This window comes from Cylas formicarius, unplaced genomic scaffold (genome assembly GCF_029955315.1).
Source record: "Cylas formicarius isolate icCylForm1 unplaced genomic scaffold, icCylForm1.1 PGA_scaffold_10__41_contigs__length_53128322, whole genome shotgun sequence".
Classification (NCBI taxonomy): Eukaryota; Metazoa; Arthropoda; class Insecta; order Coleoptera; family Brentidae; genus Cylas; species Cylas formicarius.
The window spans coordinates 50,273,297-50,289,246 of NW_026844214.1; the positions used below are offsets into that span (position 1 = coordinate 50,273,297).

Sequence of the window (15,950 nt, forward strand, 5' to 3'; positions counted from 1 at the left end):
GGCCTTTCATCCCGAATCAAGATAATAGCTTAGAATTGCCAAACGTCAAAATTAAAGTGACGCTTCCCGCACGCTAGATGGGTGTGTAATTAGCCATTTCACAGACGAGAGTAGAAAATAGTGTATTATGCAACAAGTGCGGTAAATGGTATTTGACTCACGAGTTTATTTGACACGAGCGGAGCGCAGCGGAGCGAGTGTTTAATAAACAAATAAGATAAAGAGTTTACCAAACCTGTTGCATACTATACTTTGTTATGTCGTTTATTTAACTTTTACAGTTGATGATTAAATAGTTTATTTAAAGAAAAAGACTCTAATTGGAAGAAAAATCATCCAAGACTGGAGCTTTTAAAAGGATTAAATGTTTAAGATCGTATAAACAATAAAAAGCAGATCCTAACCTTCAATTTTGTTTTGTTTGTACTGATGAGACATGGATATTTGAAAATCGTACAATTGGTGTTGGCAAGATATTAATATAAAAACTGGAAAAACCACTAAAGTTCATGCGAACGTTATGTAAAATTTCTGTGGGAAACAAATAAATAAATAAATGTCACTTTACTTACCGACTAGTCCACTAGATTTTAATTGTAGCTCATAGCACGTAGTATTTAATTTTTTCGATATATTGCATAACATTTTTCTGTGTATTAGTTTTTGGGTACATTTTTGCAAAACAATACGAAGACATTCACTCAGAATTGAAAAGCGTCAAAATTCAAACTTTGTGGTGAAATCTCTGAAAACATCCCATTGTTCCCAAACTCGTGCGGTCAAATCCCGGAAATGTTCGAAGTGGCTCGGATCCGTGGGATACGAAACTGACGTGGTTCTCTGTGCGCAATCGAAGTGGAACTTCAACAAGCTCTTAGCATTTCTACTCAATCGTTGTCTACCACATTCGAGCAAAAAAAAATCAGTAAATTCTCTTTTATTGGAAAAAATGTATGTTCTGGTTGGTCGTTTCAACAACAACTTTCACTAAACAATTTTTCTCAATGCTAGAATTATGAATCAATTCCTACTTTAGGTGTTTAGGTACCTATTTTTAATTAAATTTCTGAGTGAATTAATTAATCACTGGAACCAGGTTGTAACTTCCATTCAAAAATTAGTAAAATCATGAAACGTAATGATCATGAACGTTCATTGTAAGCAATCGAAATATTTTAATAATAATATTTGGTTGGTTTGGTTTAAAACAATCGCATTAGGACATCTTTCAGATATAAATCACTTTCTAGTCCTTCCACATAACCCACTTTCATCATAACCTGTTAGCGCGTAGCGTCATTTTAAACAGAGTCGGCGAAGAATTGTTTCACCTAACCTAACTTTCCGTACGTTTTAATCAAATCGTTGCGAATGTTTATAGCCCAAAAATGAGTCCGTGTTTTCGAGTAAACCCAATGCGGACCAATCAAATTTATCTAAAGTCATCCGACTTATAATAAAATCTCTGGCGTAAATCTTCCAGCACACATGTTTGTGTATTCTTCGGCAGGCAGGGCGTTATCTAATCTTTTAACACCTGACGACCCGATTTATAGTGTACGTCATTTTATTAGACCCCGCAGTACGTTAGGTATTGTGGTGGGTGGATAAACTGTTCGAGATGATGTTGCACAGGGGCGACGAGTTGGGATTGATTTTCTTCTTGATGCTCGTCATCCTTCTCGTGATTGTGATCAGGCAATTTTTGCAGTTCAAGAAGCGCCAGATGCGGATGATAATCGATCAGCAGGCTAGAAACGAAGGTAAGCCAGTGCATTCCGTTAGGTTAGATCAGCATATAGAATTTAAGGGGTATAAAAAATAATTTGTAAAATTGCTTAATTTTCATTTTGTCAAAATAAAACGTACTTGTTTAAGCTTTAGATTAAGCAACTAATGTCGGTTAAAAGTAGTTTTGAGTAAAATGTTAGAGGCACGTTTTAATTTGTTCCGCACTTAAATTGGAAGTAATATTAACTTAATAAATCAAGGATTTTTTTTATTCTTGGGCCCTGGTGTCGAGGTTGTTCACTAATAGCAAAATTCTTTAATTTTTTAAAAATTTTATTGAACGTTTCGATCACAACGTGGTTTTTAAAATGATTCTTTGAAATGCGCAAAATTCATGGAGCTTTTGATCCATTACAAAAAAAATCTTTAAATTATATGAAATTGAGGCATTAACTTACAATTTTGTAAAAATAAATAGGTACTAAAAGTTCAGATTTTCAATCTTTATCATTTGATAAAGACACGGTGCTGTCGAAACAATTGTCATATCAAAATATATAATTTCGTTAAAATCTGAACTTTTAGTTCTCATTTATTTTCATAAATGGATTTTCATCAAGTAAAAGCCAGTTCAATTTATAATTTTGTCCAAATACCCAATGATTTAGAGGGAACTTCCGTATTTTTTCCGTTAAAGTTGCATGAATTTAAAGCAATTCTTTCATTTTTATCATAAATTCATAATTACTTTGGCCCGAGATCAAGAAAAATTGGTTTTTGGTTAGGACATTTTAAAAGAAAAACTTTATATTATTCACTTAAAATATAAGATTTTTGTAATAACACTAGCAAATAGTTGCGTCAAAATCTATACGCTCTCGGGGATAATTCGTTGTTGGAAATTTAGTTAAACATTAAAATTGAAATATCTTTTCATGGAAGAAAATTCTAGATTTGAAATAAAACAAATTTTGAAACAAACCTTCAAAAATAACACCGATTCCTTATCCAACACAACACTATCGTACAATAAATAGCATGGAAGATATTACCCGCAACAACATTCATAAGATATTTAAAATAGCATTTGGGCAATATGCATTTATCTCAAAGTTAAATCTCAAAAATTTGGTGTGATAAATGTTTAAATAAATGTGTAAATATTTAGAAATACAAACTTAATTTGTTTTAATTTTTCAAAGAAACTTCCACAGGCTACTGTAATACTTTTTACAAAACTTGTGGATTCCTCCTGCGTCGGTTTTCGCAGAGAACCTACGCACACAGATTGATATCTTACCTCTGCTCTTCTCTCTAATAATTTCCTCATTAAAAATATTAATCCTAAACTTCACTATGGCCCTTCCTTACATTCAAAATATCATTGACCACATATCAAAAGTTCTAAAGAAGTATAACGTCAAAACCAGATTCACCACTTGTCCAAAAATCTCTCAACATCTTCGGTCCGTCCATGAGAAAATTCCATTTGATATGGCAGAAATTTACAGCATTCCATGAATATGCGGCAAAGAACACGAAAGAGTCTTACGACTAAGACAAATAAACTCATCAGCTGTTGCCGAACATAATCACAAAACCAGACATGAAATTTTATTCGATAAAACTATAATTCTTGCATGGACCAACCATCACCTCTTCAAATTTAACACAGTTTATATGAACTTTTGTCATTATTTTGGGTCCCAGAATACGTGGTTAAAATATTGACGTCCAAGTTCGGGACACCCTGTATAAGCTGGTATAGAGCAGAATGCGAGCTGGTTTCAGTTTAGCTCTGAAGAAGCCAACAGGATGATTGGCGAAACGTCTGCAAGTTCGACTCAGCAAAAACCGACGCAGGAGGAATACAGAAGTTTTGTAAAAAGTATTAATTTGTTTTAATAAAATATACAAACAAGAATACAACAAATTATAGGCCTACCGAATACGGTATAATTTTTATTGTAATAGGTGCTTGCTTTACTTTCCTCTCTATATTTCCTTAGTCAAGGAGGTCAAGTATTCAAGGAGTCAACCGTCTTTATCACTTCATTTTGTCTCCAATATTTTGGCTTAGATCATTTAATTGATCTTCTGCCAGATATGCTGGAATATCTGGTCCATCTATGTTCTGTTTTAAAAAATAACAACCGTGCCTCAGTTTGCTTATTTGAGTTGTGTTTGTTTTATTATATGCCTCTAAGGCAACGACAGCGAAAGACTTTGAAACTTTGTGCCAGCCAGCTAGGATTGAACTTAAGTTGACTTATACAGAAAATGCAAAAAAATACACTTATATCTATATAAACAAAAATATCAAATTAAAACCTTCAAGGTTCTACAAACTCTATGTGCCTACAATTAAGAATTTTTAATAATGATTGTGAATATTTATAATCAAAAAAACAACATTAAATTCAAATAAATTAATAAAATAAATAACAATCCGCATGATGGACTTCCTTATCCTATATAACTCAAAAATGAGTTTTCGATTCGAAATACACTAAATCAAAATTGCTAAACAATATAGGAATTCAGATAAAAATGAAACAGTTGATAAAGCGAGCACTTTAGTATCGATTTTCTAGATTCGTGTGACTTGTTGATATTTTTATTTGTTTATTTATACATTATTTTGTTTATATTTTGAGAAAATTGAGGTGTTTTATTATATTACACAAAGTATTGATAAATCAAATCAATATTGTTCTAAGTATCTCAATACATTCTCCACGATATCTATTTGGGTACACTTGCAATCAGTTTGAATGTAAGCTCAGAGATTACTCGCAATTAATAAAATTAATTAATTAATTAAAGTCTTTATGTTACTTTTGTAAGCCAGCTAGAATTGAACTTAAGTTGAGTTATACAGAAAATACAAAAAAAAACACTTTTATACAAATAAACATAAATATCAGATTAAAATCTCCAAGGTTCTAGAAACTTCATGTACGTACAATTAAGAATTTTTAACAATGTATTGTTAATACTTATGCTCAAATAAACAACAATAAAATTAAATAAATAAGTACGTCCATCATGGGGATACCATGATGGACGTACTTATCTTGGACGCAGTATATAACTCAAAAAATTAATGGTCCATTCGAAATACACTAAATTAAAATTGCTAAATAACGTAACGCAGGTATATTCTAATGTGTCACCCAGGAATTCAGATAAAAGTGAAAAAGTTTTTTTTTATTTATTTATTTATATGTTATTGCGTTTATATTTTGAGAAGATTGAGGAGATTTATTATATTACACAAAGTGCTGATTGATAAATCAAGTCTTATTGATTTAAGTTTAGTATAAGTCAATATTGTTCCGACTATCTCAATACATTCTCTACAATATCTATTTGGGTAAATTTGCAAACAGTTTAAATGTAAGCCTCCCTAACAGATTACGCGCAATCTTAAAAATTAAAGTTTAATATGTAAGTTTTGTAAGTCAGCTAGAATTCAACTTAAGTTGAGCTATACAGAAAATACAAAAAAAAAATAAAAAAATACACTTATATATTAAAACCTCCAAGATTGTAGAAATTTCATGTACGTAATTGTTAATACTTATAATCAAATAACAACAATAAAATGAAATATATAAATAAAATAAATAACTAGCCCCATGATAACGCAGGTATATTCTAATGCGTCAGCCAGGAAGTTGATAAAGCGAGCACTTAAGTATCGATTTTCTAGATTCGTGCGATATGTCGACATTTATCTCGGACGCCCGATATAAGGTTTGCGCGGCTTCAATTTTTTTTTTGGTCCAAGCGGGCCGGGATTAATCCTACACGTTTATATCTTAACGATCACAAAGTAAAGTCCCGGGATTAACTTATCTGAAATTTTCGCAAAACTACCACATTTCAAACGGCGATGCGTCAGTATCGACCGCGGTCGCTTAAAAAATGGACACGGCCGGTTACGTTTATTTGGCCACCGTCGGTTTTACGGTTTTCATTCTCGGCATCGTGTTGAGGACATCCTGCAAGGGTCAGAAAAAAGTTACGAGGCGGCAACATCGAAATTCCGGACAGACTCTCGATATCGATACGAGTAAGTTTCCCGTTAAAATAATAATTATTATTATAAATAATACATACTCGTATCTAAACCTGATGGTTTTTCCAATATTTTAATTTTTCTAAAAACATACCAGTTTTCACATTTGCCAAAAAATTACGATAGTACTATGTAGATCACTCATATTCGATCTTAGCGTTACTCGAAGATCACGTGAAAGATATATGCAAGGAAATTTGAGCTAGATGCTACAGGGTGTTCAATATAAACGAATATATTTGGATTACCTTAAAAATCCCGATTTTCTTAAATGGCACACATATAGGTATATTATTACTTTTTCTGGAAGAAACCTACAGCTCTAATTAAGTATGTCGTATACCGTAATACTTTGCGATTTATTTAAATTTTTTCTATATTCATCTTTGTTTCTGTCTAAGTCTATTGCTATAACATTAGTATTTTTGCTACGTCCTACAGAACCAAACACAAGTAAACAAGTAAACCATTTTAATGCTCAGACGCTCAACCGTGTATCAGTAGGTCTTAAACTTAACAAAAAAAGAAAATAAAAACTAAGATAAAAAAAGGCATCAGATGCAATGAACGTTTATTTTCCACTTTTATTTTTCAAACGCCAAAGCAAGAACGTTATCTGTTTTTGCAATGATGTATGTTTTGTGGTTAAAAAAAAAAGTACTTTTCCACAAGCAGCACTAATAATAGACATTTTAAAAAAATTAACTGTTTACAGTTTATAAATATTTTTGCAGTAGATACTGCTTAAATCTTATTATGAAAGTTGTTAGAGTTACATTTTATTTCATGAGGAAAAAGTTAATTGTAAATAGTTGACATTTGTGAAGGTTAATGCAAATGAAATTCTGAAGCTGCTTTTTATTACCTACGAACTGTGTATATACATTGAAATGCGAATATAAAGAAAGTTTAACGAGATAGTACAGGATAGAGAACTGTACCATTTTATAAATTTGTTGACATTATAACATGTTACAGCTGTCGTAAATGGCGTCAAAAATATAAATATAAAAATAAACAAATATAAGATTGGTTTCCGACATATTTATAAATCACCCAGTATACTTGAAAACTATTTTAAATTTTTTCTTTTGGCCGTATCTAGGACATTTGTTTTTAACATTATTTTCTAACACAAATAGCAAATTCTATATTTCTTTGACTTTTTTTAGACAAGCTGAAACTTAATTTGTATGTAGCTCCACTATTCGTACTTATGAAACACTTATCGTGTTTCATAGCGATGCACCAGAGAACAGAGAACGGAGAATAGTTAAAAAATGAAAACTTTAATTTTTCGATACTGATTCGATCGGTACCAACGTTGCCAAGATATAAGTTTCCTTGTCAAGCGCATATACTTTCGAAAAATTCTATTTCATCGAATAGTTTCAATATTTTGACGTTGTTATTTACAATCCAATATAAATGTTTTGACGAAAACTGCTTCGGACAATTTACAAGCAATTTAAGTCGATCCAGCCGATAAAGTCGTTATAAATCATCATTGACATGTGGATATTATCGGCTTATTGTGGGTTTGAGTCATCTTCACCAGAATTGCGTGAAAAACTCGTTTAAATTCGTTTTAAATTACCGCACCCTTTAAATTGATGGGGACGGCCGCAATTTTTTTCGAAATTGCAGATTATTATAAACTGTTGCCAACTTAGACTGAATTAAGTGCGTTACCATCAATCATACTCCAAGTCGTATTTGCGATCTTAATAATGTGTGACGGCCGATATACATCTCTATATGTATCGCTGACTGTTGTTTTTAAAATTTATCTTGAGTAACGTATTAAAAAAACGGGTAAACGAACTGAATTTTCAATAGAACGTGAACGTAAAGGACTCTCAGACTCTGCTGGAGAAATATAAGTGACAAAAATTCTCAGATTTCAAATTAAAAACAGTTACCAGGGGTACTGTCATAGGGATTCTAAATTCCCACGACCCACATTCTTAATTCCTGGATACTAACTCGAAACCAATATCTGTCTTTCAATTTGAACTTGGGCACTGTACGGACGGAGTCACAATTATTACAAGAATATAACTCTCATCTCGTCTACGATACAGAATAATACTATGATATTGGTCTACAAAATCGACAAAAGTGTTTTCAGCACAGAAAAGAGCGATTCGTTCTATTGCTTCTTGTAGAAATTTATTTAATAAATACGGTATCCTGACCTCACCAAGTGTATTTATATTTGAGCTTAGTATATATGCATTCAAAAATAAAAATAACTTTACTCAAAATAAATATTTTCATTCTTATAATACTAGACAGCAAAACAAAATTCCAAATACAAAATTTCGTCCAGATCACCCTGTATACTGGTGCTGCAAGTCTTTAATCGCGTTCCTCATGAAATAAAATGTAACTCTAACAACTTTCATAATAAGATTAAAGCAGTATCTACTGCAAAAATATTTATAAACTGTAAACAGTTTATATATATATATATATATATATATATATATATATATATATATATATATATATATATATATATATATATATATATATATATATATATATATATATATATATATATATATATATATATATATATATATATATATATATATATATATATATATATATATATATATATATATATATATATATATATATATATTCTCACGTATTGATTCACGGATGGAAAAATGTGATGACACTATATTCCGGGATATCATCCGTTCGCTCGTTGAACTCCGACTGGAATCCTGCAAATCTTGCATCCGACTGGAATCCTGCAAATCTTGCATCCGACTGGAATCCTGCAGACGTTTCGCCAAAATCTCACTTGGCATCTTCAATGCTCGCGCTCCGAAAACACTTCGAAGTGGCGAAACGTCTGCAGGATTCCAGTCGGATGCAAGATTTGCAGGATTCCAGTCGGATGCAGGATTCCAGTCGGAGTTCAACGAGCGAACGGATGATATCCCGGAATATAGTGTCATCATATATATATATATATATATATATATATATATATATATATATATATATATATATATATATATATATATATATATATATATATATATATATATATATATATATATATATATATATATATATATATATATATATATATATATATATATATATATATAAACTGTTTACAGTTTATAAATATTTTTGCAGTAGATACTGCTTTAATCTTATTATGAAAGTTGTTAGAGTTACTATCGAATCAGTATCGAAAAATTAAAGTTTTCATTTTTTAACTATTCTCCGTTCTCTGTTCTCTGGTGCATCGCTATGAAACACGATAAGTGCCCGAAATTTCAAACTTGGCACAGGTATCAAGTTTACTCCTCTAACGGAAGTTTTTGAAACAGGGGGGCTGGGGGTCGGCAATGGTCCACGAAAAAAATCATTTCTCAAAAACTATGGCGTTTGGAGAAAATATGTGAACGCACGAGATCCAGATAAAAAAATCATTGAGAATAAGATTTTTTCAAAATTTGCAGGGTGCTTCGAGAATTTGCAAAAGAAATAAAAAATGGGTTCTTCTTTTAAAGACAATTTTCTATAAGTAGAAGGCTGTGTCTCAGTTGTCAGTTTCTTGGACACGGTTTTGCCGGCCTTATACACACCTAAAACTTTTCTATTTTACGTTATACAGGGTGTTCGGTATATTTCGTGCTATAATATAAAATATAGTGGATATCATAAATGTGCAGCTATCAACTTCAGATTTGGCAGGAATATAGGAATATTTAAACCTTAGGAGATGGGCGCATTCAAAAGTATTTAAAAAAGAACAAAATTTTTTTGGGTAATTTTTGCTTCTCGTAACCCAAGATACGCTGAAGATTCGGTACTAAAACTTTTATTTTAAGCGTTTTTTCGATTATACACAGGGTTTTTTTAATTAAGGACAAAAATTTAAAAGACCCTGAAATTTATTTTTTTCCAGAGTAAATTATTAGCAATAAAGCAAAATTACTAAAAAATATGAAGAATTAGTTTAGATGGTACCACACCACATACGCTGTTCCGCATATTTAATAAAATCCAAAGGAAAATCACCATTTCTGCCCTCAATCTAAGATGCGAGGACGTCATTTTCTATTATACGTACTGCATGGTTTCAGAAAACAAATATTTTCCCGAAAACCATTTACTTTACTGAAAAAATTCATATATTAGGAAAAGTGGGAGATCTAGGGTTATAACTTCAATGTCGAACATTGTTTGAATTGTATACAGGGTTTGTCGTATTTGGGCAAAAAATATAAAAGATTCTAAAAATTTCAGTTTTTGTGGGTAAATTATTAGCGACGAAATGAAAAACTATCCCGAGATATTTGAGAAAATATCATTTTAAATCGCAATTAACAGTACACTAAGTTTGCCGTATCTTTGAACTTCGACGAGACGCGAAAAACACTTTATACAGGGTGTATGCACAATAAAGTTACATCGACTCCCTGAAAGTTTCATGGTCCGCAGGATCACGATAGAAGATGCCCCTTTAGAACAAAAAACCTTTAAAATACAAAGCTGAGTAGTGACTTTGTAGACTGCGAACTGCGTACGAATAGGACGATTTTTCGAAATCAATCTTGTTGATAAATCGAACTTGCCAGAAGATTTACGGAATTTTAATTTTTAGTTGAGTCAGTAACTTTAGTCAACAATTATTAAATACATTTTTAATAAGTACGAATAGTCGAGCTACATACAAATTAAGTTTCAGCTTGTCTAAAAAAAGTCAAAGAAATATAGAATTTGCTATTTGTGTTAGAAAATAATGTTAAAAACAAATGTCCTAGATAAGGCCAAAAGAAAAAATTTATAATAGTTTTCAAGTATACTGGGTGATTTATAAATATGTCGGAAACCAATCTTATATTTGTTTATTTTTATATTTATATTTTTGACCCCATTTACGACAGCTGTAACATGTTATAATGCCAACAAATTTATAAAATGGTACAGTTCTCTATCCTGTACTATCTCGTTAAACTTTCTTTATATTCGCATTTTAATCTATATACACACTCCGTAGGTAATAAAAAGCAGCTTCAAAATTTCAATTGCATTAACCTTCACAAATGTCAACTATTTACAATTAACTTTTTAAACCTTTCAAATGAAACGTTCTGACTCACAACTTAAATGGTCAGGTACCTGTACATTTATTTATGCAAAAATTAAAGCTCATTTGGAATAAGAATGTTTTTTTTCTACTTCCGTCTGTAAAATACCTAATTACCCCCCGATCTAGCGTGCGGGATGCGTCACTTTACCATGTCAGTTTCGTTTCCCATGAATCCGAGCCACTTCGGACATTCCCGGGATTTTACCGCACGGATTTGGGAGCAATCGGATGTTTTCGAAGATATTTCCCACGCTTTGAATTTTGACGTTTGTCAACTCTGACGGTCATGTCAGTTGATGTATTCGTGTTGTTTTACGAAAATGTGGCCAACAACTAACGGTCGTAGAAAAAGTATAATATGCAACTTCTTCTTTCTTCTTCTTCAGCCTCTAGACATCTACTCCTGGACATAGGCCTCTTTCGTTCTCCTTGGACGCCACTGCATTAGTGCTTTGGTCCATTTCAAATTGTTTCTAGCAACGTGTCCTGCCCAACGCCACTTGAGACTCACTATCCGCTCCACAACGTCACAGGCCCTTGTTCTTCTTCTTATCTCTTCGTTTCTGATCCTCTCTCTTAGGCTTACACCCAACATTGCTCTCTCTATTGCTCTTTGACAGACTCAGAGTCGATTTGCACTGCCCACTGTAAGTGTCACAGTCTCGGGTCCGCATGTTGTTACTGGGAGGATACACATATTATAGACCTTCTTTTTAAAATTCACTGGTATAATCGGGTTGCGGAAGATATAGCTAAGCTTCCCGAATGCTATCCAGGTGAGATTGATTTTTCGGGTGATCTCTGCTGTCTGATTTTCTTTCCCAAGCTGGATGTTGTGTCCTAGATATATATATCCCTTGACATTTGGGGCTCAGAAGTTTAGTTTTTTGGAGGTTAATTTTGAGGTCTGCAGCTTTTGAAGCATCTTTCAGTTTTTGAATCATTATTGTCAACTCATTTGTGTTGCTGCCGAAAAGGACGATGTCGTCCGCAAATCGTAAGTGGTTGAGGCGTTTTACGTCTATATCGATGCCCTTTTCTTCCCATGATAGACGTTTGAATATATCTTCCATAGCTAGGGTAAATAACTTAGATGAAATTGTGTCACCTTGCCCCATTCTCACTGGAATCTTTCCGGCGATCCAGTCTTCATTGATTCCTACATGTAGGGTGACAGTCTCGTAGATGTATTGAAGTAAGCGAGTATATCTCTAGTCTACGCGGGCATTGTTCATTGCATTCACCACTGCCCAGATTTCGATTGAATCAAACGCCTTCTGGTAGTCTATAAAAGCCATGTGGAGTGGGACATTATATTCCGTACATTTCTCGTGCGTAGTGTCTGGATATGGTCGATGGTGTTGTAACCTTTTCTGAAACCGGCTTGCTCTACTGGTTGGTAAAAATCAAATTTTTGGCTCAGGCGGTTTGTGATGATTTTGGTTAACAGCTTATAAAAAAACAGATAGCAGACTAATTGGCCTATAATTTTCTATGTTCGTATTGTCGCCTTTTTTAAAAAGAAGAACGACTTCTTGATTTTTCCAGGATTCTGGAATCCTACCTTCCTCGAGGCATTTACTCAGTAGGATTATGAGTGCTTTTTTGAGTATCTCTCCGCCCATTTTAAGCATCTCGTTTGTGATTTGATCCTCTCCTGGTGCCTTACAGTTTTTGAGTTGTTTCAGAGCTACTTCCATTTCGGCATTATCGACAGGTTCCAGTTCTTCTGATCCTACGTTCATAATAGAGTTTGTCTTGTACTATCGATCTTGGTTTGGGTTTGCTATTGATTGGCTGTATAGGTTCCGATAGAAGTCCTCGACTGTTTTGATAATTTCATCCATTTCAGTAACAACTTCTCCTGGGCTATTTCTCATTTTCTAGATGGTTAGTTTGCCTTTCGATTGTCTAGAACGAAGAACTCTCATGTTCCCGTTGTTTTTGATAGTCTCTTCGATCAGTTTTGTATTCTGCATCCTTTGATGTCTTCTGATTTCCTTCTTAACTCTTTTGTTGAGTTTTTTGTAGTTCTGTGAGCCTCTGTTGGTGTTTCTACGTTCTTCTATAAGTTGTTCTGTTTCTAGGCTGAATTTCGAATTTTTGTGTTTTTTTAGTCCAATAACTTTCTTTGCTGCTGGTCGAATACTGCTGGTAATTTTTGTCGAGAGTTCGTTTAATTCCAGTTGTCTTAACTCTTCTGTTGGTAGTTTCGCGTTTATGCATTGGTTGAACTCCTTCTCTTTCTGACTTGCTCGCTTATGGCGGGTCGAATATTTCTTTCCATTTTGCGTTTCCTTTCTAATCTGGTGTTAATATGAAGCTTTGCTCTAACTATCCTATGGTCGCTGCCAGTGTTAAACCGGTTGATAACTGAGACGTCTCTAGAGCGGCCTGGGGGCACAACGGGCCCATCTGGTGGCCTAAGTGCTTGGACGCCCGCGAGGGCGCCCCCCTTTAATACCAATACCAATACCAATAACTGAGACGTCTGAGCACATTCGGTTGTTCGAATCAAGGATGTAGTCTATTTCATTTTTGATCTTGTCATCGGGGCTTATCCAAGTTCACTTCCTATTCGGATTTTTCTTGTAAAATGTGTTCATGCAATATAAACGTCCTTTGTTAAGAAAATTCAGCATTGCTCGTTCCCAAATGACGTTTACCGCACTTGCTGCATAATATAATATTATTCCATCGATGAGTACTTTGATTGCAGTAATACCGATCTCTCAGTGTGATATTGTTTACGTATGTTTGTACGTATCTGTTTTCATATTTTGGATTTTAGCGTTATAATGTTGTTGACATTATCCGATACTTTTGTTGAAATTCAATGGACATAAACATCATCATTATCGTTATCGAATATTACGAATGACATATTATTAATACTTCCGCGCATAATTCATTGCAATCGAATAATAAAGTTATTTAACGTGTATTCCGTGTACGAGACCACATAATTCCTTTAACGACAGTGTCTTGGCCACTTAACATTCGACCTTTTGCTTTAATATAAGTTATACGTTATCATTGTTGTTGTTGCTTGGTCGAAAGTGTAACAACTATTCCGAGTCCAGTTCTTACCTCAATCTCGGCCTTGATCAATGTGCCAATCAAACGCGGACGCGGATGTCTTCGTCTTCGGAAATTTTCGTGCTGAGTGTGTTCTTTTTCATCATTATGGTGATCTTGTACGGCTGCTGTCAAAGCAGGATTAAATTTCAGGAAGGTATTCTGTGCGCGCAGTATACGTTCAGCGGGTTGCCGGTCCACGGGAACTACACTTATCGTGAGTAATTAACGGTTTTGTTGGGTTGTAATTTCTTTGAAATTGACCCCCGTTTACACAGAATCCAACTTGTATTAAAATATTTTGACAATTTTTTCGAGAAACGAATCGAAGGGAATTGTTGGAATTCATGGTCGATACTGGAGGTTTCCTAGGCTCACGAAGACATGAATGTGACGCCATCATTAATTTGGAAAATATGTAATGTCCATTGTAAAGTTTTTAGAAAATATTCAACGCCCTTAGAGCTTTTTGTACTGTCGACCTAAAGTTTGAGCATATACTTTTCTACTCTCTTCCGTAAAACAACTAATTATACACCGATCTAGCGTGCGGAAAGCGTCACTTTACGAGTTTCTTGTCCCACGGATCCGAGCGCCTTAGGGCATTTCCGGGATATTACCGCACGCATTCGCGAGCAATCGGATAGTGTCGGAGATTTTAACGCCACGGCTTTAATTTTGGGAAAACCGCAAATGCTATAATGTGCACCTGTACAAACATTTATTCAAATAAAGAGAGATGCTCAGATAGATTATAAAATGCGGTTAAATTATTTTACTTTGGTTCATTATCTATATATATACAATGTACTTACAAGCAAAATAAAATTACAACTTCTATTAAATATACTACAATGATGGTGGCGCCTAAAGGATTTTTATTTTATAATTAAACCTTTTAAAATAGGTATCTTTAAGAAATGGGCGCTGTTCTTTTCCAAAAATTTTAATGTAATTTCAATTTTTTCGTACTTGTTATCCTGATAACTACTTAGGTAAAATATGTTCATAGATATAAGAAAGTGACTAACTGATACGATTTAAGGAAAGACCCGGGCTAGCTGTAAGAATGAAATATGGCCGAACAGGTCCGTACTTTGCTTAGAATTTAATTATTTGGGGTTTTGTTAGGAAAGATACTAAACAATATTTATTTATTTATGTTTAAATCTAAAATAAAATTACAAAATATTTTTATTACCTACTCAAATCACTTAAGATTATTCACATAATATATCAGTATCACTATGGCTATCATCGTCTGTTCTAATTATTATTTGTTCTATATTATTTGCAATATGGATATTCGATTGTTCTGCTTTTTTTTTAACAGAATTTGCCCAACTTTGTGGAGGGATGTTAAAAAACATTGATACGACGAATGGCAGATTTCAGTTGGTGTCAAACATGTTCAATGGGATTAAATATACAGTGGTAAGGTGGAAGCCTTAAAACTGTATGCCCTCCATTTTTTGCATAATTCTCACAGATGCAATGCTTTTGTAGGTTCAAGCTTTGTAGAACCTTGGTATAATCTTCGTGAAAATACATGTAGTTTTGGATTGTTGCTTTTGTGTCACATGAGGAAGGGCTTTTAGTCATCTATATACTGTGATAACTTGCATTGTCGATTACAATGACGCTATTAGGAGGAATGTTTGGAACTAGTTTGTTTTTAGAGTCCAACCATTTTTAGAGTCAACATGCAAAATAGTTATTCTTTTGCCTCTTTTTGATGGCACGTTTGTTTTACACTTATCAGTTGAGTCAACCCAACAATTTTCTAGGGTATCATAAGTGTCGAAACAGATTTCGTCCAAGTAAATAATTGGCCTTTCTGTTCTCTGTAAATCCAATTTTTTTCTAGATATTCCAGTCGCCATTTCCGAATTCTAAAAGATTTCATTAAAAACTTGCCTTTTGTCAATT

At 33.4% G+C, this 15,950-nt stretch overlaps 1 protein-coding gene across 3 annotated transcripts in view; it reads left to right on the forward strand.

Moving 5' to 3' along the window:
- The first annotated feature begins 1,307 nt into the window (after positions 1-1,307).
- Positions 1,308-15,950, forward strand: part of LOC132707961 (uncharacterized) — a 51,549-nt gene continuing 36,906 nt past the window's right edge. The window contains exon 1 of one of the 3 annotated variants that reach the window (XM_060680001.1): positions 1,308-1,763. In XM_060680001.1, the coding sequence (XP_060535984.1) occupies positions 1,622-1,763 (142 nt within the window). In that variant the 5' untranslated portion in view covers positions 1,308-1,621. Of the gene's footprint in view, positions 1,764-5,661; positions 5,810-13,968; positions 14,239-15,950 lie in introns of those variants that run through there. The other 2 variants (XM_060680000.1, XM_060679999.1) reach the window with 2 other exon arrangements.